Source organism: Parus major, chromosome 4 (genome assembly GCF_001522545.3).
Source record: "Parus major isolate Abel chromosome 4, Parus_major1.1, whole genome shotgun sequence".
Taxonomy (NCBI): domain Eukaryota; kingdom Metazoa; phylum Chordata; class Aves; order Passeriformes; family Paridae; genus Parus; species Parus major.
The window spans coordinates 2,738,522-2,765,779 of NC_031771.1; the positions used below are offsets into that span (position 1 = coordinate 2,738,522).

At 43.8% G+C, this 27,258-nt stretch overlaps 1 protein-coding gene across 5 annotated transcripts in view; it reads right to left on the reverse strand.

The window, feature by feature from the left end:
* The window catches only part of ANK2 (ankyrin 2), a 180,308-nt gene that overhangs the window by 61,276 nt on the left and 91,774 nt on the right, over window positions 1–27,258 (reverse strand). For 4 of the 5 annotated variants that reach the window (XM_033513406.1, XM_033513408.1, XM_033513407.1 and 1 more), the window contains exons 9-22: window positions 26,006–26,104; window positions 18,142–18,240; window positions 17,300–17,497; window positions 14,371–14,469; window positions 14,097–14,195; window positions 11,958–12,056; window positions 11,550–11,747; window positions 9,708–9,806; window positions 9,064–9,162; window positions 7,520–7,717; window positions 6,441–6,539; window positions 6,235–6,333; window positions 3,538–3,636; window positions 1,313–1,411 (exon numbers count right to left, since the gene is read on the reverse strand). In XM_033513406.1, the coding sequence (XP_033369297.1) occupies window positions 1,313–1,411; window positions 3,538–3,636; window positions 6,235–6,333; window positions 6,441–6,539; window positions 7,520–7,717; window positions 9,064–9,162; window positions 9,708–9,806; window positions 11,550–11,747; window positions 11,958–12,056; window positions 14,097–14,195; window positions 14,371–14,469; window positions 17,300–17,497; window positions 18,142–18,240; window positions 26,006–26,104 (1,683 nt within the window). The remainder of the gene's footprint in view (window positions 1–1,312; window positions 1,412–3,537; window positions 3,637–6,234; window positions 6,334–6,440; window positions 6,540–7,519; window positions 7,718–9,063; window positions 9,163–9,707; window positions 9,807–11,549; window positions 11,748–11,957; window positions 12,057–14,096; window positions 14,196–14,370; window positions 14,470–17,299; window positions 17,498–18,141; window positions 18,241–26,005; window positions 26,105–27,258) is intronic. The other variant, XM_033513410.1, reaches the window with a different exon arrangement.

The following is a 27,258-nucleotide window of genomic DNA, read 5'->3' on the forward strand; positions in this document are numbered from 1 at the left end:
AACAAGTAGTAGTAACAGAGACACAAAATCTTTATCAGGAGTCTTCTGGAATTATGCCGAAATTCCTTCTCCAAACCTGACTCAGCCTGATCTTTGCAGTTCATTAATAAATTATGACTAATTCTATTTGTAACCTTATGCCACGTTCCTCGGTTCTTTCACCATTGCATCTTCCTTGGTTCATATTGAGTGGGATTTGCTGTCAGCATGCAACAAAATCAAAATTATTTTCCTATTTCTTTACAAGAGATTTTGGATTTCTCTTCTTACAATCCTCCCCACGACTGAGAAGTGGCATTTTTTTAGTAATCTAGAGATTTTCACAGCTCTAAGCTCTTAAATGTCATTCAGAGCTGATGAGGTTTCTCTACCACTAATCTTGCATTTTAAAAAAAAATAAACAAAATGAAAAAGCATGGCCTTACAGTAGTGTTTCAAGATAAATGCAGTAACCAAGATATAAATTAAATATAATTTCTTAAATTATGCACTTTTCCTAAGGTTCTCCCTTCCTACCTGCTATGACAGTTGTAGATGGGAGGTAAAAGTGCAAGGAGGGAAAAACTTCTCCTCTTAGGGTGTCCTAATAGATCAGCTTTCCCCTGGCTCAAAGCTGCAGTACCACCTTGCTGATGTTCAGCACACAGCATTCACCAACCCTGATATCAAAATAGACTCCAGGAGTGTGGAGCACTGAGAGGACTGAGCCCACAAGGAAAGATTCCTCTGCATTTTGGAAAAGCAGGATCTGTTTGAACTGGAAGTGACTGAAGTAAGAAGATGATGGATGTGATTCACAGCCATCCAGTGAGCATCATTCAGCTTGGCTCTGGGCCATGGCTGATGCAGTCCAAACGTAGAGATGCTGCAAGGATTCAGGAGCCTCAGGAGGTGCCAAAAGTGTGGAGATGTAAGGCCAGATGGGAAAGGAGAGGTGAAAAGAAAAACAGAGAAACAGGGCAGGATCTAAACTACACAGCACAAACTTCTGCAAAGTTTGGGGTTTGCAGTTCAGACCGGGGTCTAGAAACAAGATTTACTTTGAATTGCTGTTTTCCATCGGTGTGCACAGAGATTTTGTTCCCTAGCTCAGGGGAGCCTGTTGCCTTGCACACACTTCCACATGCTCCTAAGATACACTCAAAGCACTGCAGCAAAAATGCAACAGCAAGGGAAGGGGCGGGGGGGCGGGGAGCTAAAACTCCCCAAACAGAACAGAAAAGCAAAGAGATGCACGGAGAGCCTGAGTGGAGAGCAGCAAGACAACACTCTGAGTAAAGAAGAGGCACATTTGAATGCATGTGCAACTCACAGTTGTGGTGGTGGTGATCTCCTCCGTTACAACCTTCAGCGTATCGACCACGGAGATGTATCCCAGGCGCCTGGCGATGGCTAAGGCTGTGTTACCATTCTGAAGGGAAGAGAGAGGGGGAGAGCGCGCTGAGAGAGAGGGAGGATTGTGATGTGAACCAATGAGATCACTCTCCACGCTGCATGAGCCAGCATTTCCATCCAAAACAAGGCACAGCCTAGGAAAATCACGGCTTTTTTACCGTTACATCTGACTCTGTCTTTGTAACTTCTTTAAGACTATAGCCCCAATTGCCATGGTAACACAACACACATCTGCCAGCGATTCCAAATACTACAGCGCTGTATGGTTTAACCCTTCAGGGCTCACATTTCCCTACACTGCCTGCACCAGTTTGGGGTTTATTTTGCAGAAATACTCCTCTAAAAAGTAAGAAGTATTTCAACTTTTCACAGCTTCACTCCCAGCTGAAACTGTTACACCTTTACCAGGTACAATTCCTTATCTGGGGAGTATAAAATTACAGCTGTGTTGTCCACATATACTCCCTATGCCTTCATACAACAAAAAAGTACTTCCATTAACAGTTCACAAAAGCTAATGATTTAACAAATGCAAACCACAAAAAGCTTGGGGGTGAGGAATATAGTTCCATTTAAATACCTTTACTTGCAGTTTGAATGTTCATAACACATAGAGACGTGTCATTCACTAAATGTACACTAAAATAATTTAGCAAGGGTTTAGGCCCTATTTCATGTCCTGGAACACTGGCAGTGCACAGTCCCAGTGTCACTGAGATTAGGGAGGGGAGGAAGGGATGTGCTCCATGCTTCTCTGTAAAGAGAATTGTTCCATGCTATTTCACACTGAACCAAGGGACAACATGCTGGCCTCCCGAGGAATCGTGGACCGTCACTGTACCGCTCTTTGCACAGAAATGGTTTCTCTTGTGACCCCACCACATCATGAGCAGGGTTTATCAGGGCTCTCTCTTATTTCACTTCTTTAACTTTAGTTATCTTAATTAATCTTAATCTTACAATTTAAACTCTTCTGTATTAGTCTAGCTCAGCCACCCTGAAGCAACACAGAGTTTGTGGATTAGCAGCACACCATGAACAGATCAGCACCTTCACAGCACAAATAATTTGACTGGTACTGTCACTTGCACATGAGCTGCTCATACACCACTCCCACATCTCCCTGCCAGAGGTCTCAGGTTGAAATTCTCTCTTATCTCAAGACAGAGGTTGCTCTGTGTGGACAAGGACAGCTCAAGTATCTGAAGCAGCAGCCCAATGCGCAGCAAAGACACATGACAAAGGCTGCTTGGACTTGGGTTGGACCTGGGCATGACAGCCCCAATGTGAGGACTGAAACCAAGTCAAGAGACTCTCAGGTGAACACCTCAAACAGTACCTACAGCCCCAGAAACTGACTACAGTGCTCTCTCTTGATGATCCAATGCACAAACTGGAACTTTGGATAACTTTCACACAAGATTATTCCACTTGATTGTTCCAGGACCAAACATGGTGCCAATGCTGATTTAAACTCTAAAGGCATACGGAAAACTGATCCACTCTGGGGAATGGCAGGAGTTTTGGACACTCTGGCAGTGTTCTAATGATTACCCAATTAGAGGTGACTGACAACAACATCAACGTGAAATAGGACAGTCGTGTTCCTGGCCGGCTGACTGCGGAGGAGGAGCTGTGCCAGGAGCTATTGATGGTCTTTGAGGAGGTATTAACTTCACTGAGTTCACTGAGGTGAACACAGTAAGAACCTGAAACCTATCCAGTGGGTGGAAGGACAGAAATTTGGGTCTAAATTCAAAAAACTAAACCTAAAAAACCAGAAACTCAGATTCTGAAATGCTCTTGATTTTTATGGAAAACTCCTTCTGGAGATATCAGTTTCCAGAGAGAAGTGTTGAGGCGGGGGGAAGCTGAATGAGTTTGGAACAGACAGCTGTGGCCAGCCTGATCCTGCAGCTCAGGAATCTGCTTCTCCACCTCACATTTAGCTTAGTGCACAGTTAGGTCAGAGTGAACTACCTTAAGAGGATAAGGAAAAGCAGAGGAAATTACATTTCCACATATGACAACCAGCTGTATGAGGAATACTTTCACCAAAACAACGGCATGCCCTTGAGCCCTAAGGAAGGAAAGCAAAGAGCTGCCCAGGGAAACGAGTTCCCAGTGGCACGCCAGACTTACCGTGGTGATGGCGTTGGGCTTGGCCCCGTGCTGCAGCAGGACGTTGATGATGTGAGTGTGGCCTTGCTGAGCAGCCTGGTGAAGAGGGGTGTACCCATTCTGTTGTCCACGGCGGTGACAGCAAAAGCAAACAGAGAACAAGAACCCATCATTAGATCAGACGCTTCACTTTGCTTCCTTCTGCTCCTTTTCAGATATTTCAAACGTGAATTATGACACAAATGGACCCAAAAATAATTCTCCTTCAGTAATAATAATTCTCCTTCCCCAGATAAATGAAAATATAAAGGAAGGTAATATTCATACTCAAAAATAATTTCTCTCACAATAAAAGAAATCTATGAAAAGACATTTCTCCCCCATTGTCTAAATCAGAGGAAGGAACAATGTGGATCAGCAAAGTTAAACGGACACTCTGAGGGCACAGAATCACAGCTGAGGCAGAGAACATTCCTCTTCCTCTCACATCCTGGTTTTCAACAGAGGGCCCAAGATTTGCCTTGAAAATACCTGAGTTAATTTAAAAAACACATCATTTTGAACAGCAGTGATTAAAGCCTATTTGCTTTTTAAAAGGCTAGCAACATATACCTACTACAAATGTCAATCAACTTTAGCTTCTCTTTGCCCCCAAAAGGCTGGACCAAGCTGTAATTACACTTAGAAACTTGTACACAGTGTCTACCTTAATAAACATGCTTAGTTCAAGATACTCATCCGCTCCAGTGGCGTGCTCTTGTGTCACACAGCACAGAAACACAACCAAAGCGTACTTAAGCTGGCTGATCTGAGATGGTATTGTGTAAGTCCAGTCAGGCAATTGATTTACAAAATTATTTGCAACTGGCTTTGCAAGCATGCAGAGAAGAAATTGGAAGAAAACCCCAGGTTGATCTCACTGTAGCCTTATGTAATGCCTGGGGCAGGCTCTGAAAACGTGCTCTGAGAGTTCTCGCAGAGCTGCAAACAAATAGGTGCCAGCAACGCTTTGCACTGCTAATTAGACACTGATTGATAGGTCAGAACTGTTAGGGTTCTTACACTGACAGTGTGAGTGCATGGACTGCTAAGAGCTACTGCTTACTGTAGGTTCTAGTGGAAAGAAGATTCACTACCTTTACCTGAAAAGTGCAGTCCTTCAAAAATAGAATTCATGTGCTTCTTTGCATATGGAGGCTTTCTCTAATGAAAGCCCAAGCTGCAACAGGGGTTATTTGTTCTTTACCATGACCATCCTGAGTTCAGGATTTACTCTTTAAACTGAGTGCACAGCACCACTTGACAAAGTGCCAGTATTTTCAGTGGTCCTTAGGTGTGAGATTTTGGAGAGCTGCTTCCTTACACAAACTTGCTGACTATAATGAAACTATTCTAAATAACTAAAATACCTTGGTGAATGGAATCATAATCTGTCCCAGTGGCCCTTTAAACACAAAGACAGACCTAATCCTGAAGACACAATTTGGTCTGTCCCTTGAGTTAGCCTCCAAATACGTCAGCTGAACGTCTTGGCAGCTGTAGTTTGGATCCCACTAGTGCCTGGTTTATTAATTCTCATCAGCTGTTTTTCTAGTAGTGCTGCCTGTCCTTTTGGAATCCCTGAGTTTTGCCCATTGATTCTGGCTAATCCCACGAGGGATGGGCCAGAATCTTTTATTTATTTACTTGGCTCCTTCTTACCACATTGAGCTGTGACCACAGTGACAAATAATGCTACTCTGAGAAATGAATCATCCCGTAGGCCCCAGCTGGGGATGAGGGAGCTGACCAGTGGGACCAGCAGACTACAAGCCAGTGATTTTGATGGGATTTTAAAAATACTATCAGTGGGCTGCTTCCTGTTGGTCCCCAGATATGCAGCTTAAAGCCAGTAGCCAGTAATTGCCTCAAGTCAGCTTTAACCAGGCTGGAGCCCCACAGCTCCTCAGCTAGCATTCTCTTTCTGATAACAGTGATGTGATGATTTCTGGGATGCAACACACACTGTTGCTGCCATCAGAACCTCTCTTTGCATTCTCAGAAGACACACAGCTCTTGCCACAAAATGCATCCCCATCCAGCTGTTGTGCCCACCAGTTTATCCCAGGAGAATTTGTTGAAGTCAGGGAGCTTTGTTCAGACTTTGGCTACAGGTAGTCAGGCCCGTTTCAGTGTATCTGGTCAGATTTCAGCACAGATTCCCCTCAGAAAACCCCAAACTCTCCCTGAGCAAACCACATTCCCTTACCACAGCTGCTTCCTCTCCCAGAGTCATCCCACCCACACACTGAACAGCAGCAACCCTTCCCACTCTTCTCCCAGCATATTGGAGAGAACCTGGCATCACCCTCAAAGTGTCTGAATTGTTACTTGCTAGTTTGGCAGCACAGTGGTATTACAGTGGTGTAAACCACGCGGAAATGAGGTCAGGAACAAAATTCCATTTGCTAGTTTGCAAGTAATAGGAAAAAGAAAAATCAGTTAAATCGATAGTCTGTGCCATTTTTTCATACACACAGAGTTATCTGGCTTTTCTTTCTTGAACACCACACCATGGGATGGAGCAGACAGAGGGCATTCCATTACAGCTACCACAGGCAGACACCTCCCATGCCATGGTTAGAATTCCCAAGGGAAAAAGCACATATGTCACGGAGGAGTGCTGGGTTACCATGTTCAGAATAAAGAGCAAAAGCAAAGCAATGGAAAATTCTTTACCTTTGTTTTAGCATTGACATTTGCTCCGTGCTTGAGGAGAAAATTCACCATTTTGATGTTTCCATAGTGACAGGCCACAATTAAAGGTGTATAACCAAGCTACAGGAGGAGAACAAAGAAGTAAAACTGCAAGCTCAGTGGAACATTCCTTGGACAAGGGTAGCACCCTTTGGCATGCTGGAGACAGCAGCCACTCAGTGATTTACCTTTGTCTGAGCATCCTGGTTTGCACCGTGTTTGGTGAGGATTTCGGCTACATTCACTTTATCCTCTTGAGCTGCAAGGTGTAACGATGTCAGTCCAGCCTGGAGATGGAATATAACAAGGAAGTAAACAAACAGATAAAAGTAAGAATAAAACCCTACTTTAGGTAAGAAAAAAAATCAAGACTTTCCCACTTGCTCATCTTTAAAACATGATCAGATCCTAACTATAGCTCCTGAATATGGGTGGTGTTTTTAAACAAAGTAGAGTGGATGTCGCTCCTGTTCCAGCTGACAAACAGCTCCAAAACAATTATGCCACCACAGAGGGAAACTTTCAGGCATGAATGCTCAAGATTTTCTATGATAATGTCATTTGGGAAGCTGAGAAGCCCATTAATAAAATGTGCTTCCCACTCCTCAGACAGAAAGGGGAACCTTGACAACTGCAGGCATGAGCCAGATGAAGACATTAACTCCAGAAATAGATCCCATTCTTTTTTGCCAGGGAAAAGGATGCAGCCTCTAACTGACAGCTCACTGTGCAGTGCTTTCCTGTGAACAAGGCATGGAACAAATTTTGTACAAGAAATGAAAATCACCTTGTTTCTATTAGCAGAATATATTAACTTCATGCAAAGAGATACCGAGCCTTCTCTTCTAACTTACATGAGCAAAAGCTGCAGGCTTTCCATCTGCATAAATAAGATGTGCATACATGCCTGGATAAACCCAGTGACCCGTGAAGATTTACAGTAATGGTTTGGGGTTTTTTTATGATCTTGTTTTCTGTAAAAAAGCTGTCATGCAGAACCATTAAAAAAAATTTGGAGAGGTCTTCCAAAGAATTTTTCTTATTCTACTCTGGTAATGTGGTTGTTTTCTTATTTGTCAGAGAATGTAAATTTCTTCACTTATCACTGAAGGATAAAGACTTGTGGAAAAGAGCCTTTGCTGGTGAGAGCACTGAATTATTTCAGACTGGAGCTCTCAGGTTTCTGGTACAGGTTGTTAAACCCACCCACGGACACCAATGTTGCATCTTACCCACCCACAATAGTTCTCTTCCAATTGTCAATTACCTTTGTTGCCACGTGGATGTTGGATCCCTTCTCCAAAAGCAAAGTCACCATGTCAGTGTGACCCTCCTGGGAGGCCAGATGAAGTGGGGTGACTCCCTGCTTGGTCAAAATGTTGGTCTCAGCCCCGTAGTTCAACAGAGTGGTAGCTATCTGCATCTGGTTTTTCTTGGCAGCGATATGCAGAGGGGTGTATCCATTCTGACACCAGACAGGAAAAAAAAAAGAAAAAGAAAGTCACCACAACAACCATGGAAGCCTGAGAAGTCAGGCACCATGAAACAGTATTATTTGATGTTACACCTGCTATTAGAGATGAGAGTTCATTAAATTTTCAAGGCCAGACATGTCCCACATGGGCCTGCTGTTGTGTTGCTTTGTCCATCTGTTATTTTCATCACCTAAACCAGAATAAAGCCAGCCTTCACCACAGTGGGCAGGACTGTTCCACCAATACCTTCAAACTATTCCAAGTTTGACACCTACATTTTGTACAACCTATGTTGCAAATAATCCCTTTTGACTGGTGAGTGACATTCCCCGTGGTGAGGGATGGGTGCACACCCTTCACCACATTATGCTTTTTCAGAGCATGTGGGCAGACACATGCATATGGAATTTTGATCCATTTGTGTCAGCCACAGGCTGGAAACAGCAACGGGGTGCAATGTTTTTGTGATCAAATTAATAATTTAAGCACAGAAGAATGGCAATTTTTGGCACTAAGACAGCTTCCTAATTGCTTTATAACACATCGTGAGGGGAAAATCCCAGGTGCCAGCACGCAGGTGCTGTGGGGGGTGCTTGGTTGGGTTGGCCTGTGGTTGTTTTGTTGGGCTTTTTTAAGTGTGAGTTTCCCAAACTATCCTGCTTTCCATGCACTGCCATGGAAACCACATTCCCAATGCAATCCCTGAGCATTTCCTGAAAGCCTGCAGATCAGCAACCTTGCACAGGGCAGGACACTCTGGGATCGCGCCCATCTGGTCACCATTTCCCCCTTTCATCAGCTTTTGCTTTGCACAGCAGTAGCACAACACACTCCTAAACCCCGGAACGATTTGTGTGCATGGTCAGAACAAACATTTCTAAAGTCACCGCTAACATCACACAACAGCGAGGTGACTTCCAGCTCCAACCAAAGCTCTGACGGGGCTGGGTCCCCTCAGGGCTCCAGGGTCCCCTCAGGGCTCCAGGGTCCCCTCAGGGCTCCCCTCTCTGCACAGCGATACCACACCACCACTCCTAAGCCCGAAATAAAATCTCTAATGTCATTGCTAGCACTGCACAATAGTGAAGTGACTACTGTCACATCCAGCCGCCACTAAAACTCGGCAGGGACCGAGTCCCCTCAGGGTCTCCTCAGGGCCGCCCTCACCGACGCAGCGACACCACAACACCACTCCTAAGCCAGCAATGAACTCCCCCTGCGCTCATCGTTCCCCGCACGCCCGGCCAGAACACACATTTCTCAGGGCACCGCCGAGGCTGGAGGCGAGGAACATTAATAAGACGAGGAATGAGGGCTGCCCTGAGGGCGGGCTCACCTTGGCGGTGGCGTGAGGCGAGGCGCCCTTCTCCAGCAGCAGCAGCGCCACCTTCTGGTTGTCGTAGTGCGCCGCCACGTGCAGCGGGGTGAGGCCGTTCTGAAAGGGCGGGCACGGCGTTAGGGCGGCGGGACACGGCATGGAGGACACCGGGATGGAGGATACCGGGATGGGGGACACCGGGATGGGGGGCTCCAGGGGGAGCGGGGAGGGACTGGGAGGGGGGAAATGGGGGTGGAGAGCAAGGCCATGGCAGGCAGCTAGCTGGCTGTTAGTGGGGAGAAGCAGCGTACCGGGAGAACCAGGGTGGCGGCTGCAGGCCTTCTTCACGCCGCGCCAGGGGAAACCTGGGCTTTGCGCCTGTGTTTATCCATTGGGAATTTAGGCAGCTTGGTGGAACCGGTGCTTCCTGAGCCACAGACACACTCCTGCCCTCAGAGCAGCCGTGTGCCCTTCCTGCCATGGACCCAAACTCAGCGTGCTGGGTGGTAGCAGCACCCTCACCCAGGGGAGACACGGCCCCAACAAAGCCACAGCCACCATGCAAAAAGCAGCTGCAGCCTTTTTGGGGTGGATATTTCACGCAGTTCCTCCTTCAGGAGGAATCCAACGCACATAGTGAAATTTTTCTTCCCCAGCAGTACCTTGCCAGCAGAATCAGGACAGGCACGACGCTGCAGCAGAAGCTTTGCCACCTCCAGGCTCCCGTATTTGGCCGCCACATGCAGCGGTGTGAATCCCTTCTGAAAAATCCCAGGGGATAAAACACAGATGTTTGTGTTAAAGGTCACGCTGACATCTCTTGTCTAAGAACCGTGTGTTAAGCACTTAGTCTTCAACATCAGAATCGACCTAGAAGGAACAGCCTGCCTTGAAAACGCTTTGAGAAGCTTAAAATACAAGAAAATACTTTCCCTTTTATTATTTTTCCCTACTCATGTGCTCTTGGGCTGGCAGACATTTTATCTGATACAGACTGTACTAGCAACACACACTGCGTGGGGGCAATGAAGGCACTTCTTCAAATTTACACCCCAAACCAGCTGCATCTTTTTTTTTGTTCCATGATGACAGCTTTACAAGTATTTCCTGCACCAATCGTTGCCAGTAACAGTGAAACACCAATTAAATTCATCTGGAAAAAAACCTCTCAACTCCAATTCCCTTCCTCCAGCAGGGTTTGGTGAAAAATTATTTGTTCTTGGATCTGTGTATTCAAATAGTCACAAAGTTCTGCTGAAATTAAAAAGAGCCCTTCTCTTTGCCTGATTTAATTAAAAAATTGGTAAGGAAAGCTCAGGAATGTATGACAGTAGGTGGCAGCCTGCACCGCTGCCTGACAGTAATTTTGGGAAGCTGCAATGACCTATTTGCCTGGCATCTAAGTGATGTTTAATGTTTATTATCACTATCATTTAGTTCCAACTAATCCCTCCTCAGAAAGAGTTTATATTGGGTAATCTCAAACATTTTCAGTTCACAAATCGCAGGTCTATAAAGATATTATCTAGTGGGCTCCATCTTCTCCTATTCATAATTACAGAACGTTCCTGCAATACTAATTGCCATCAAGCAATACGGGAAATTAGGAAAGTATTTAGTGTATTTTTAGCCATTCTAATGTGATTTAACAGCTGGATAAAAGGAGAACAGCAAGCCCTCCCAGTAATCCATGGATCATAATTTGAAAATTGCTGGTTTAGTCTTTTAAACCCTAGAAGACATGCCGTTGTTCATAAACATGTTTTAAGCTCCAGCTGTAAAACCAAGGGTACTTTTATAAATAGCGAAAATTACGTGATTCTCCCTTACCAAATGCTTTGAAATCGGAAAAGATATCTTGGTATATAATTCTCTTCACAGCTATCTACTTTCTTACATATTCATCTCTCTGTTAGGAATATGTTGGTACCATTTTTGGCTAAAAAACTCACTAGTGATTCTGGAGAGCATTTCTTTTATAATCCCAGACAAAATGGCCTGTTGTGTCACATGACACCTCATTTTAGAACCACTGAAAATAGATCCAGCATTCGATGTGACTAGGCAGATGCTGACTGCTATGTTTTAGGAAGAGTCCTTTCAGCTAGCACAGGGCAGAATTATTTTGATATTTAAATAAATAAGATATTGAAGAATAAAAGGTGGCCTGTTCATAAAAAAAAGTGTGTCATTGCCGTCTATTTTTTCTTTTTTGGAAATTCTGCCCAAAAAAAAGCTGTGCCTATAAGACAAAGGGAAAGGGAGAAACAAGGACATTTTAAACCTGCTGGGATTGTGTATTTATCAAGATCCACATTTGGCTTCAATGACAATCAAACTCAATTTTAGATGACAGCAAAGTTAGAATTTGATTAACTTGTGACACGTTACTCTAGTCTACCAGCCTGCTGCCAACTGAACAAGAACACAACAAAAGGCCCAAACCACTTCCCATTTCTCAGTGTGCAAACACACTCATGGGGGTGTGAAGAGTTCTGCCTGACCTTGGTGGACATGGAGTGTGAGGCGCCCGCCTCGAGGAGCACGGAGGCGACGTCCAGCTGCCCCTCCCGGGCAGAGATGTGCAGCGGGGTGTAGCCATTGGTGGTGGCGGCGTCGGGGTGGGCCATGTGCTGCAGCAGCAGCTGCACGATCTCCGTCTTGCCCAGGCGAGAGGCGATGTGCAGCGGGGTCTGTTCTTCCTACAACTCAAATCGAGTGTGTCATTAGCGCTGGGGAGCCACCCTGTGAGCACAGCGTCCTCTTGGTCCCCACACACCTCCCTATGCATTTGTCTTGCAGAGTCATAGCAAGTGATAACAGGAAAAACGGAGTAATGGAGGAGAGGAAGGTGGTGAGTGATTCCTGGTTTTAAGAGGGGAGACAAACAGCATTGTAAGCAGAACACCTACCCTGGCTCGGGCATCAACCAGGGCCCCGTTCCTCAGCAGGCAGCGAACCACTTCCACCTGCCCGGCACGTGCTGCCATGTGCAATGCGGTTTCTCCACGCTGTGGGAAAGCAAAATGATTTCAGTATCCTAAACTTGCATGAAGAAAGATCTTTGCCAGTGTTAGTCCCACCCATGACAACTGACACTGGGACCCATCCTCCTGCCGGCTGAGACCCTGCCTTCAGCCCCAGGCTGGGGTGTGAGTACCTGTCACTGTACCTGGAAATGCCCTGGTCTGCCATTTGGCCAATCCCAGACAAACAAAGCCTTAACACCACTGAGAGAATGAAAACCCCAGCTTAGGAAAATTCTGTCAGATAGACTTGCCCTGGACACAGATGTCCCTCAGCTTTCTGCGTGACGTGGCATCAGCTCGTGTGCCGCACAGGAGATGAGAGCACACTGAGCCTGGCTCTCTCTAGGGACCGCACGGCGCAGGAACCTCAGGATGGAAGGGGATATTTTTCCAGATGGTCCCTTCCTGCACACTGTGTGGAGCTGGCAGCATTAAGAGGCCTTGCAATGGCTGAGCACAACTCAGCCAGCGCATGAAATGTGTGAAATCTGTACTCAGCGGTGTGGCTCTGTCTCTGGGCTGTGGAATCAATCTTGTTTCAAGCCTTTTGTAGCTCAGAGAATTGGAAAAATAGGAAATTTTGGAAAGCTGACTGAAGTGATATGCAATTTCAGATTGGGAATATTCAAAGCATTTTACTTTTTGCATAGGTTTTCAAAGAAACACTGAAAATGAGGATTCCTTGAGGGCAGCTACAAACCCTCGTCACCCGCAGTTAACTTAGCTTGTCATTTTTAAATTAACATTGTGTTACCAACTGTGATTAGTAGTTCCCACAAAATCCCACAGCCCTAACCTTAATAATTCCATCATATATAAAGTTTACTATCCAAAGAATGAGGTGTTTAATAAGTGAAAAACACTCTAAAGATCAAATTTCTACCATGACCCTTTTATGCTTGAATTAGCAAAGTAATTTAGGTTTTGGAAACCTTAATTTGACAGGGAACCTCAGCTTACCAAGTGAAAGCCAAGGCACCTGTGTAGCAGAAATTGTCAAGTGTTCAACTTCTCACACAAATGCCTGGTAACACAATATTTTTAAATGCTTCCACAAGACTTTAGTGTTAGGGTTTTTTTTTATTATCAATAAAGTTATTGTATAAAGATTGCTTCCATAACAAAGTATGAAAAGTCAGTTTTAATGATCCACGTAAACAATTCTGCATGCTAACTATTGCACTGGGTTCCATGTAAGATTTTTCTAGCTGAGAAAAACTAATGAGTCCAGTGTACCAGGATTATTAAATTTTTGTTGTTGGAAGCACTTACCTATAACCTTATGTGCTGAAAAAATCTACTTTCCAAGAACAGGTGGTCCCAAGTTGAATATTTGTTTATACTGACAAATTCAAACAGTAAAGTATCTTATGAAATACATCTCAGAAAATTATAATGTTGTTTCTGTTGTTGGTTTTTTATTTTGTAACTAGGCTGCTGGTATACAAACACTGATTTCTATGGTAAGTCAGGTTCTGCATTTTGTGTTACATCCCAAAGGTCACATTTTCCAGATTTAATCACCAGTTCCTGGAATTTCCTGCCTAAGAGGAACATTCTGAGTTTCCCAGTTTTGCTTTTTGTTTAATTGTTGGGGTTAAAGCATAATAAAAGCATTTTATGCTCCTTCGCTGACAGGAATGACACAATTTCATGGCAGCCAGCGAAGTTCTGCAGGCAGAAATTAGAGCCATTTGGACTTCAATTCCATCCCTCAGAACAGAAACACAGACTCTGTGGGATTTGGCTTATAATCCAAATTTTGGATGTTTTTGGTGAGCTTTGTCTGTTTCTAAGGAAAACTTCACCTACTTGAGCATCGTGGTAGAACACATGAAACCAGAGATGGCTTACAACACATGCAGCAGCCACCACTTTCCCCTCTTCACTACAAACTCTACAATAATTTGCCCTGAAGGGCAACAATGAATCATTAAAATGTGACCTTGGGTTGAGCTAGGTGGTAACCAAGGGACTTGGAGTGGGTCCTGAGCAGATGTTTCCAGCAAAAGCCATACTCACAATGTTAGTGACATCGGGAGAGGCTCCGTTCTGCAGCAGAAGGAGGACTATGTTCAAGTGGCCCATAAATGCAGCCACGTGTATTGGTGTGAGGCCCGACTGCGAAACAAAGCAAGAGCAGTTTTACTCCTCTGCACCGCTGGAGGGACGGGCTTCTTCATTTAAATAAAACATATGGGAGAGTGAGGCATGACAGGAGAGAAGGAAAAAGGGAGCAAAAAAGGAGAAGAGAGAGAGAAAGAATGTGTCTGCAGGACATGAAACATTTTGCTACCTCTGTTATAGCCTGGATTGAAGCCCCATATTTCACCAGGAGTTCCATGACTTTGATGCGATTTTTCTTGCAGGCAATGTGCAGTGGAGTAAAACCATTCTGTGCAAAAGACAGTGGTGTTAGTTAGGAACATGCAGCTACACTTCCCACACAGCTCCATGCTGGCACACTGGGAGCACAAGGGTTAGACTACCACAAGCAACTCTTCTTCAAACACAACAGGTTATGAATTGCAGACACCTCCTGCTGTCTGAGGCTCAACAAAGCAGTGCTGCTGCTTTCCTCCCAGGCAGGGCAGAGGAAGGGGACCTCCACCTCCACGCTTCACACAGAGATCCGCCCGTCCTGACTGCAAGTGTGTGTGTGTGTGCTTCCTGAGGATGCACACGTGTCTGTGAGGAGAGCTCACAGTGCTTCCCAAGACTGCCTAACACAAAGGAAATCTAAGAAATTACAGTGAATGCTTTAGAACCAGTGCCTTTATAAAGCATTTCCTGTACCTCTCTAGGAGAACCACGGAAGGTTTGGGTAGGAAAAGCCCATCTCGTTCCACCCCCTACCACACGCAGGGACACCTTCCACTATCCCAGGTTGCTCCAAGTCCCAATGTCCAGCTTGGCCTTGGACACTTCCAGGGATCCAGGGGCAGCCACAGCTTCTCTGGGCAGCCAGGGCCTGCCCACCCTCACAGGGAAGAATTTCTCCCTAATATCCAACCTAAATCTACTCTCTTTCAGATTGAAGCCACTTAACTTAAACTGAGAGAGAGAGAGGAACTGAGTACTTCTTCCAGATTCCACCTTAAACCGTCTTTTTCCTTGAAATCTAAGGAACTGTGTGTATTTCTGTTTATACATCAACCTCAGGTGTAATATCCACGTTTGTATGTGCGTGTACACATTCTGAGGTACCTTAAATTAAGAACCACCCCTTCAGCTGTGGTGTCATGATAATCTGGTGAGAGTTAATGCAGGTTAAGAGCGTGTCTGAAGCTGAACAAACACATTATTCACCGCATGTGAACATTTTAGTGAAAAGCACAGGTAACATTTTTTAGACAATGCTGAAAAATTGCTACATTTCCTAATGAAGAGATCAGTATTGCCAAACAATCAACCAGCAGTAACCAGAACCCAGCAGTGAAATCTTAGTTTATGGGAAGAGAGGATCATGTGACAATTATTCTACAGCCTGCTTCTGTTATAGGAAATGTTAATTCTTAGTTCATTTGAGGGTTCTTTAAAGCATATACACATTGAAAAAGCTGAGAACTCACATAGTGCTTGTATCCCCAATGCATTTAGCAAACATTAGCAATTATTTTTTTTAAATGTAGCTGAAAGTTAATTCTTTGTAATACTTATTCCATCACTGAACTCTGCTGAATATTACTGTTTCTCCAATTTCTAAAGAAGGAATCAAAACCATTTGATATTTTACCTCCCGCACAACATCTCTCAATATATTTCATAGGGAGTTCTGCTGTTTCAGAAGTTTCCATTTTTTTCACTGAATTTCACCACCTCAGTTGATTTAATTTTGCTACTTCTATTTAAGTGAGGAACAGTTTGACGGGGAAGAGGAGAAGGCAGGAAAAAAATGTATAACTTACAAAAATTATGAGCTTCATTTAATATATTAAATACTATTAACAAGCCAAAGGCGACAAGTCCCTGATGGCAGAGAGAGAGAAAATGAGGAGGGGAGGAGGAGAGGGGGGAGAGAAAACCAGTTTGGTGGCAAGAGAGCAGAGAGGCAACAGCCTGAGGGTGTTCTCCTTTTGTTTGAGATGTTTCACTGAGGGAGGGAGGGAGGCATGGAGGGAGGGGAGCAGAAGATATATTTCTGGTCATGGAAGGAAAGAAAGAAGATGTAGGGGCTATGTGTGGGTAGCTGAGGCAAGTGCAGCAAGAGATAATCAGAAGACTGGCAAGGAAAAAAAACAAGGATGAAAACAGTGTCAAACAAGATCAACCAAGTGAGCACGGCACTGAGAAAAACAAAGCAATTTAAGTGTAAGAGAAGGAAGCAAAAGGGGCTATGGGATTTGTTGGTATGGAAAAGCCAAGAGAAATGAGAAGGCAGAAGAAAATGGTGTCAGTTCCAAGGAAGTAAAGGACAGGGGGAGCCTGCAGAGGAAAACAGTGGGTCCTAGTGTGGGCAGGAAGGGGGGAAGGCATGCGAGTGCCCTGCAGTGGGAATTCTTTGGAGGCCCCAGTGGCAGAACTCTGGCCACGCAGGAGCATCTCAACTGTTCACAGACTCTTTTTCTCCCTGACAGAGTGCAATATATTGGTGCATGAACTCCCAGCCAGCTAACAGTTCCTAGTAGAGAAAACTGTCATCTTGTCTGGCTTTGGATACATTAAGGACTCTCAAAATGTTTCCAGAGTCAAATGTGATGTTTTTCTCCTTGTTAGGGGCAGTAGTTTGATCAGTGAGTAAAAGGAATCATACCTGGTGTCCTGTAACCAAAAGAACTGTTTTTTGAAAAGAAAGGAAAATGGCTCCTAATAGAGGAAAATGCCATAATTTGATAAATGCAGAAATACTAGCTTTACAATATGTTTTCCCTATGCCAACTGACTCACTAACTCAGTTGAAATCCCAGAAATTATTTGTGTGTCGTATTACCCGGTACAGAAAACTGAACCACTAATTCAGTAGAACACGAATGCATACATCAACATCAACCAGAACCAGCCCTGATTTTAGGGACTCTGCAGAGCTTCCAGACCTGACACTACAGCCACTTGCCACGGGGTGTGTTCCGTGACCAGGCCTAAGGATACAAGGCACAGCACTGGACACCCCTGTGGCTACTGCACCTACTTAAAGCTTTGTGCAGTTTGCTGACACCTCTCACTTGGCTTTCCTGCTAAGAGCTAGCAGGCAGCTTTGTTACACGACCCAGGTGGGACAGGTTTACCAGGGCACGGGCGTTGGGGTTGGCTCTCTTGTCCAGCAGGAGTTTGGTGACACGGTAGTGGCCGCAGTGAGCGGCCACGTGCAGGGCAGTCAGGTAGTCCAGCGTCACGTCGTCCACGGGAGCCTTGTGCTGCAGCAGGTGCTTGACACATTCCACGTGGTCCCCCTGGGCTGCCATGTGGAGAGGGGAGAGTCCATTCTGTGACAGAAGAGAGCAGAACAGCAGCTTCCAGTAAGTCCCACTTAGACTGTGGCGCATCAAAGAATCAACATTTGTTGTTGTGAGGTGCTGCTCAGTGAGCTCTGCTATTGTACAAATATCTTCCTCTCATTAGTTTCACCAAAGAGACAGAATTTGTAGGAAATGCCTTAATTTTGTATGAATGTTTTTATATGAAAGTTTTCCAGATGTGAGGAAGAACACACCAAAATAATTTTCCTAGTTAAAAAAAAACAACATAAAAACAATTAGGAGAAACAATCCTCATTATCATATATGAGGACTCAAAAAATTTGTACCAAGAATCACCTCATGAGTGACTGACCCAGCTTTTTTTTTGTGCACTACAGTCTCAGGAAGCAACACAAGCTAAGTGCTGGCAGTAGCACTCCACATCATGTGTTTAGAGTGATTAGTAGAGAGAGGGGCAAACAGGAGTACGCTTGTCACATATTTGGAAAGGATTATGTAAGGAAACCTTATTTTGGGTCTTTCTACCCATTAATACATCTCCTTTGGGAGGACAGTTACATTCCTGTCTTCCTCCTCGTCCTCTCAGCGACACTGAAAGCTCTGTGGAAGGTTACAGAGGTGTTCCACACCCTAACAGGACACACACACACCTTGGTCCGTGCGAGCAGTGGGGCACCTCGCTCCAGGAGCAGCTCCACAACCTGGTCGTGGCCGCTTCGAGCCGCACAGTGCAGTGGTGTGAGTCCATCCTTGAAGTAAAAGGAGAGAAAAACAAATGAGGACAGCCCCAACTGTTTGTCCTGGCACTCTGGGGAACAACCTGCCAGGAATGCAGCCCCCACACAAAAAAAGCTCCTGTTTTGACTCCTAACTCAAAGTGGCTGCACAGCACCAAGTTTCATCCCTGTTCTTCCTTGCACCAGGTAAAGGACACTCTAAGGTTACTGATGGGGAGAGGAAGCCTGTTGTGTGCTGAAATCTCTTCTCAAAGGATAATTGTGAGGGTGCACTGCCTCCTCCCCTCCCTCTGCATGGCTTTGAGACTGCATTGCCTCTCCCTGGGTGATGCCTGCTGGGTTGAGGATGCTCCGTAAAGCAACCCATGTCCTTTGGATTGCTTTTGATGTGGGGATGAAACAAGAGATGCTCGTGCTAGAAAATCTGCTCTAGAATTTTCTTTTGCTTTTAAACAGGCATCAAGATAAATAAGATTTTAAAACAAGAGAAAAAGAGAGAAACAAACAGAACCAAATCTTTCACTTCTGAGATTGAGGGGTAAACACAGAGCTAACAATTATTTTCTAAAATTGCTGTCAGACCACCAACTCCACATTAGTTTTTTCCATTGCAGAACACCATTCTCTACCAAAAGTCTTGCTCACAGCAGTGGGAGAAAAAGATGTGTTGATGAACTATTTGGATGGGAGAATGAATTCTAGGTAGCTTTTGTATAGTTTGGACTTTATGCAGAAAAATAGGTATGAGGCTAGAAAAATAGTTGTGAAAGAATATCAGTGCTGAATGACACAAAAAGGTAACAGGTAGGATATGAAAAACCAAGTTTTCATCTCATTAGCCCTCAGTATTGTTCAAGCAGGCACTCAGAGGTGTCATCAACACTCAACAGAGGTGGCTTTACAAAGCTGAAACGGGAATAGTTTTTAATCACAAGAAAAGCCTTTTCCCTTTGAGACATGCTGCTCATCTTGTGTGACATCGATGCTGTTATTCTGAGCACCCCATTGAAGAATCCAGTAACAGCTTGATTAAAAGGAATTATTCAGAGGCTAAAACAGTAGCAAAACTGCAAAACCATGGCACTAAGGATGAACTCATCCTGCTTCAGAGGCAGATGGACTGTTTAACCTGCTGGGGTTTGGAGGAAACCTGCAACACTGTGTTTTTAAATTAAAAGTAGCTCTAAACTACAACAGAGCCGCTGCAACTACAATCTCATTTCAGCAATCACTGCCCTGTAACGCCCTACAAAAGGCAGTTCCAAGAAGCAGAGCCTCTCTCATGCCTGGTTTCCAAAGCACAGAGCCCTTTCCAAGTGAGCAGCACCACAAACCTCCACAGCTGCAAGGAGCTGAAGTCTGCAGGAGGAATTTTTCTCCCTTACTTACCTGCTTTTTCCAAAGGCTTTTGAGACACACTGACAGGGTTGGGTGTGCCTTGGTGCTCATTGTGTCAGGGGCATCCCTAAATCCCACACAAGATTTGTGCTGAAATTCCACAGATGGAAGGTCAAACCCAAAACCAGAACTTGCAGCCTTCAGCACTGGCAGATGGGCTCAGTGTCAAGAATTATGTGGAACTACTTTACTTGTTTTTCATGCACTGAATCTTCAGAGTCCTCTAAACCAAGTCTTTTTATGACCAGCTGAGGTATATTATCATCTCATTGCCAGAGGAATTCCTACAGAAAACTCCCACTGGCATTACAAAGGTAAGACTATATCCCAAATGCATTTCTAGGTAAGGTATTTATTTGGTATTTCTTTCCAGTTTCTGGCCTCTTGTGCTCTACTTTTTTAATCAATGTGAGAGGTTCACTTTCCCTATCTGTGTGGTGGCTTTGATGTTACTCTACTTAATAAAACTGAAAAAAAAAAAAGAAAAAAGGAAAATTGTGTGAATCCTTGAACAAAAGCAGGACAAATCCCAAGAGGCAGAAAAAGAAGAAAAATATAAGCTAAAAAGCACATCAGCTCCACAAGAAAGTCTGGTTAAAACAACAACAACAAAACCCTAAATAATTAAAAAACATAATTTCTTCTTTGTTCTTATCTACAATTCCCTTTAAAAGCAGACACAGAAATTTGCTACTTATCCTATTCTACCCTTCCATAGCTGTTTTGAGGGCTTCCACAGAACCCTCTTCCCTTTCCTCTTTTTCTTCTGAGGAAAACAGCACATATCTTTTAAAATTATTTTATATTCAATAATTTAAATTATTTTACTTTTATCTTTTATTCAAAAAAAAAAAAAACCACAAAGAGAGAGCTGTTGCAGTAGAAGAATTAGGAAACATTGCAGACAAGGTGACGAAGCAACACAAGGAGACACCCAGGTGTACCAAACAAATCCTTTTTTGCACCATTTATCTGTATGCCAAGATCCTCAGTGCCCTCAAATTGACTTGAGGAGCTGGCCTAAGCACTTTGTCCATCATTGCTTTGCTAATTGAAGAACATGCAGTGACCAGTGCATCAGGCACATCACAGCACATCCAGCTCTGGGTCAGAGGGACACACACTTGGAAGGACAGATACAGATATCCCTTAAACACAAAGGCTGCCACGCCAGGAGACAAGAAATGCAGCAATTTTTGTGGAAAGAAGTTCATCAGTTATCTCCTCACCCCAGATTGTGTGGAGTGAAGAGTTAAATGTTTCCATCTCCCCACTGACATGCCACACCTGGTGTTCTGCTGTTCCCACACATGGTACTCTCCTCACTCACAGGGTGATGTAACCAACAGCTGGGTCACCCTTAGAAATGGCAGTGCAGTCCCCTCTGTGTGCATGGAAGCCAGGAACTTCCTAATAATTAATCCTAATTCTCTTTTAAATGATTCTCAAAATAGAAGTGTTTTGTTTTTTTTTTCCTTGAAAACCAATCACTGGTCATTTTTCAACCTGCAAAATTAATTCTGAATTCTGTGCATGACTCCTAACTGAAGGGCTTAGGAAGATGAGTTATTTGGTCATTTCACAAATGCTTTCTTTCAGCTTAGCAGAGACACTGAGACAAAAAGAAGCTATGCTTATGAGGGATTTTTAATGGGAAATGATGTGGGCAGCACGTTCACAGGACAGTTGCTCACATTCAGTGCTCATTCAACCAAAAACTCACGATAGACGTCAACATCAAAGGCCAAATTATCAACAAATTATTCTAAAGTGCAGCTGCATGTTCTCATTTTCATAAGGGTGAAGCAAAACTTTAGTATTTCATATGTCAAACATGCAAAATTGTCTACATTTTCTTGACAAATAAAGGGTTTTTAATTTGTTCATTTTTCATTACAACTAAACCTCATCTCTTTAAAAATGAACGAGGCGAGTCTCCCTCTTGCTCTGAGCTCTTGGCATAATTAAACATGATGTAAAGTATTCCTCCAGGTCTGCCATTCACAGCACAAATTTGAAAAATACAGCAAAAAAATATACCATGTGCTTGCCTGAGTATCATGATAGTAACATAAATAACTCCAAATAACAGTCATTTCTGTATAACTTGCTTAGACAATTCTTACAATTCCCCTTCCCACTCCCTTGTAAACATTATACGAAGCCACTGAATTTTTCATAGGAAATATCTGCATTGTGATTAGATATTTATAATCTGACATGGCTTTAGGAACAGCAGAAGCTGCCAATGAATTATTAGTGCTCTGTTCATGTAGGAAGATGGGGAGAAAATGTCACAGCAGCATTACTGCAGGAACAAACACTCCACAGAGCATGGAGCCAAGGCAGGGCCAGGATGCTGCTACAGTGGTTGCCACTCCCATGTGCAAATAGCAGAGCCAAGCCTGTTTTGTCAGGATGCAGATGTACAAAAGGAGTTATTATTACTAAAAAACCTCAGGAGGTTTCCAGAATGACTGTTAAGGGGTGTCTGAAGCACATTAAAAAAACCCAAACCAAACCTGAGTCGTGCCGCCCACAGTTTCCTTCCTTCTGTTCTCCCACTGGTACCGTCCATCTCCAAGAGTGACCTGCCACTTCTCTCAGCTCCAGCTGAGCCTCCTCCTTTCCATGGCCCTTCTCCAACCCAAATGGTGCACCAGACCTTCTCCCACCATTCCCACACCTATCCCCGCTCCAGCTCCAGCTGCCGCGCTCCGGGCACACGGCGCGCTGACTTTCCCACTCAATAAGCTTTCCCTTCCAAGACTAGATGCTCTCTTTCATTCCATGGATTTGATTCAATTGTAAATATTCAGGATGAAAGCCTGCAAGAGGAGACTTAAGAAAAGTCCCAGAGCAAGAAGAATCTAATTTCAATATTGGCCAAGATTGAATAGGAAGAACACAAAATGTGTGACAGCTTCAGTGGCTCAGACAGGTGAGAGTGTTCCTCCCCCTCTGAAGGGTGTTTGCTTACTCCCACAAAAATGGAAATTCCAGCAAGGTGACAAAAACCTGTGATAAAACTGTATTTTAAAAGGAAAAAAGCATGCAGAACTGAAAAAGGCTCATATTCTTGTTCCTTATTTTTTCCCATAGAATTTAGAGAGACAGATGATAAAAACAGAGATAATACAACAGCTGCATTCAGAAAGAATATTCCTAAAACCTTGTAATAGCCAGCAATGTTTTCAGGTTCTGTAGATGCATACTGTTATGATTCCATTATATGAGGACTTTTTAAAATAGAAATACATGCATATGGCCATGCTAAAATGGCTTTTAAATGCTGAGGATAATCCCCCCTGTAAGAATCCTTAGTGTGTTCCAGGGAGGCTGTAAATGTTTTCCTTCCCTCAAAATAAAAGCTGGTAATTGCCACGCTGCCCCTGATCACCTGACAGCGAATTAATCATAAATTAAACTTTCCACCATCTTTCAGAGAACAAATTTCTGCACAATTTTTCTGACCCCTTAACTCTATCTAATCATCAGAATCTGCACGGGTCCGAATTTTGGCCAAACATTAAAATTTGAAATAAAATTATGTCATTGAAGTTCTTAATAATGTAAGAGAATGTAGAGAGAATAGAGGTTTGAGCAAAATTTTGAATATGAAATATTTCAGTATAGGAAATTTTACCCACTAATTATTTAGTGAACAAAAGTCTGGGGAAGTCTTGTATGTAAATGGAAGTTGCAAAACATATACCAGATACTATATAATAAAATATGTTTAAATATTATTTTCATATTTTATTACCATATAATTATCTACTGCTAAATGTGGTATTTTGTTAATATATAATATTATAATACTATCTCTAATGGCTAGAACTAATAAAAGTATCCTACTATTGTATTTGGGAATGGAGTTTCCATTGCTGCTTTGGATACAACAAAAAAGAGAAATTAAATTTCACATTTTAAAACCTTAGTTAGGGCTTGGTTGAGAAAAACCGGTAGAACTTGCCAAAAAAAATAAATAAAATATTATTTTAAAATATGTAATTGTGTGAAGAGATCCACCAGAATTTCTGCACTTTTATGGCTTTGTGAGAAACGCCATAAAATTTCAGCAAAAGCATTCTGAAATGTACAACAAATAAGAATACTAATTCCTGAAGAAAGCAGAGCTTTCCTTTTCATGCTGCATTAACTATAGAACAGCAGGACACACGCATCATTTACTCCCTTTGAGGAATAGACGTTTTAATTTATATTTTTAGACAACCCAGGGGCTCCTAAAGAATCATTCCAATGGAACATTTTCAAACACAGAAAGCTTTCACAGATTAACTTTGCAAAACTGAAGTCCTGCAGCTCATCTGCAATCCGCTAAAACAAGTTTCTGCCTCTTAATTTATGCAGCATCAGATGTCACAGAACAAAGCGAGCTAAAAATAAACGGAACGAGAGCGGCGAGGACTGTTTTAACTGAAGAGCTTATTTGGATGTGGTGTGGAGCACAGGAACTTGGCACTGGAACACCCCAGTACTTCAATTCTGCTGTTCTGCAGTGACTGTGACCTGCTGGAAGAGGGCAGGTGTTGCTGAGAAGCCAAGGGAAGGCAGCAGGGAAGGCAAGGTGTGTTAGTACCGCAGCGGGGCAGGAGAGCCCATGGAACACATCCCTGCCTCCTCCACACTGTACGGACTCACAGCCAGAGCCAGGCACATGGGGTCACTGGACAGAGCACAGGGAGAAGAGACACACACCCAGGTAACATAAACAGCTGACACAAAGACATGGACAGCAAAACCCAAGCTCTGGAATCTTGACCGCCACCACGAGCCCTGGAGCAGGGAAGAGGTGGAAGGTGAAGGTGACAGGAAGCTGGGGAGCCTGTGCAAGCTGGGATAGGTGTGCCTTAGGATACCTGTATGGGTTTTCAGGGATATCTTTGTACTGACATTTTGAGCCCAGGTAGCAGCTGACACAGCCAGGGAGCCGAGACAATGAGAAGAGTCTAAAATTGGTCCCTCCCACCTACATTGGGCAAATCCTGTTCTCTCAGACACGTTCACAGCTCCACTCAGCCTCTGCAGGTGAGCAGGGATGGGAAAACACTTTGACCTCTTCAAATCCAAAACATCCCTCATAATCATCTCTGTCTAAGTACTGAACAGGAAACAGGTGAATTCAATACTGCCACTCCAAAGGTCAGATAAGCTATTTATGTATGACATGCTTAGGGGCATGTGGAATATCCTGACTGGAGTATATTATTAGCATTTCACGCCTCTTTTCCATGAGGTTTTCGGTATTTCTTGTGGAAAATGCCAGCAGGGGTGCTTTGCTGCACACCTGCTTTATTTAAAAAATGAAAAAAAAAAGTGAGGTATCATTTCATAATCAGAAACCAGATCACAATCGCATATGGAGCTCACAATAATCGTGATTGTCTTCAGAGTTTATGAAGCAACACATGGTTGATGTAATTAACATCCAAGTAGCTGCAGAGGTTAAACCAACCCCAAGGGCAGCTGACTGCAATTTCTTCTGCCTTCCTATAGGGTTAAACAAAACTCTCAAGTCCAGGTCTAAACCTTGTGTTCCAAAACACTCTTGGATCACTTGGATATGTAGTTTTGCAGAACAGCTGCCTAAAAACCAACAGCTCAGTCTGAATAAATGACAGAATGAGACCTGTGGAGACCTGTCTGAATAAATGACAATGTTTTCCCAGGTGATTCCAAAATCCCATTTGAAATAATTAACCCTGCCCATATAAAATGATGGGGTTTTTTTTTGCACTGAATGACTGTGAAATCACCCATAAATAAGGGTCAGAGAGACGATGTGACATTTCAATAGGACAACAGGGAGGAGGAAACCAGTGAGAGTCACCTAATTAATACCTCATGCTTTGTCTGGGGAAGAGACATGTGGCTGCTGGCTCTGAGGAAATTACTTATCCCTGTATCAGCTCTCCCATAAAAATGGACTGAGCCCACTAGAGCTTCCACAGGCCATACTGTGACTGGCACAGACATTTAGGGGTCAGGAGACTGAAAGGCTTAGCTGAGTGCAGACCTTGCATTTCCTTTTGCTTCCATTCTCCTTTTGCATCACGTGTGTTGTGCATCATCTTGTGCCATGTAAAGCTGGACCAACTAACAGGCTTATTCCCGAAAAACCACCAGTTTCATCAGCTTTTTCTTGTGTGATGTAGGCAGGTTATACAGGAGACTAAATGAAATAGTATTTCTGCCTCCTACTATCTTCTAATAACAGCTGTTCTTTAGTCTGATACCATAGAAAACAGTCTACATGAAACAAACACACAAGAAATCCCCAAAAGCAAGCAAGGCAAAAATCCCAGTCCATTCCCCAGAAGGGACAATATCATATTCAGGGAATAGAAAGACTCACCCTGGTTTTGGCATCGATCTGCCCTCCGCGATCCAACAAGAGCTTCACCATGTTTGTGTTTCCCCTTTTGGAAGCCACATGCAGTGGGGTGATTCCATTCTACACCATGAAAAGAACAAACAATGAGCTGGATGGATCTGAAGGTGCGCAATGGGGGTGAATTTGGGTTCGGATCACAAAAAATGAGACCATCACATGGGAGAGAATCAACGAGAATGTACTAGAGCATCAGAGCTAGGCACACACCATATAAGCTAGAGTTAGTAATTCCTTCCTAAGCAAGAATCCTCCCCCATTGTTGCGGGGTCCTTGAATAAAGGAAGCAGCGCATCTGCCCAAGCAGCAAACATCGCAGCCCCAGGGCCAGACAAATACACAAACATGTATCAGAGTCCCAATGAGCCAATAGTCACAAAACACCGATGCATTTCAGTCACTGCAACGTACACAGAGGACACAAGTGCGTCACTCCTACACAAAGGAACCTTCTTGTGTAGTGCCAAGAGCATAAAGGAGTGGTAGGCTGTGTAGGCTGTGTAGGCTGAAAGTCCTTGAAAACACTTTGGGTGAGGCAAGAGGTAATATTAGCAGCTACTCCAGATTGGAAACAGGAGGGAGTCAGTCTGGAAGGCAGAACCCTGAAGTAATTCAAAGCGTGTCTGGCAAGATTAAGCAGCAAACTTGTGACCTGGGAGCTGAGTTGAGATTGCCAGAGGTTTTCACTTCAAACTATGTAACGTGCAACAGCAAAGACACCGTACTATGAAACTCTGCAGGTTGCTTACCATGAAAGACTAGTCATGATTAATTAGTTCTTTTATTGTTGAATTTGTATAACAGCAGTATACTTAACTTTCTGGTTTGGAGATATAGTTAGGTGTGAAAACATCAAATTAAATTGGTATAGCAAATACTGAACACCAAAAAAGCCAATCAATCCTACATCTATTTCCAGAGTGCATCTACCAAACAGAAAAGCCAAAGGGAGCTGACACATTATAAGAATTTCTGGAGCTGGCCAAAGGATCCTGCTTCCTCCAGCTGGGAACACTGGCTGTTACACAACTCCCAAGGCCTCCAGCACATTGCACAGAGACAACCTTCCAGAATTACTGCAAAAAAGACATCTTTGATCCCAAGAGAACTCCAGCATTCCTTTGCTCCTTCCTTCACTCAGCTCTTGCCCGAGAGTTACCCAAAGAAGCCCTCTGATTTCCGTAGGCCACTAGAAGCAGGGAGATGGAGGGGTGAGG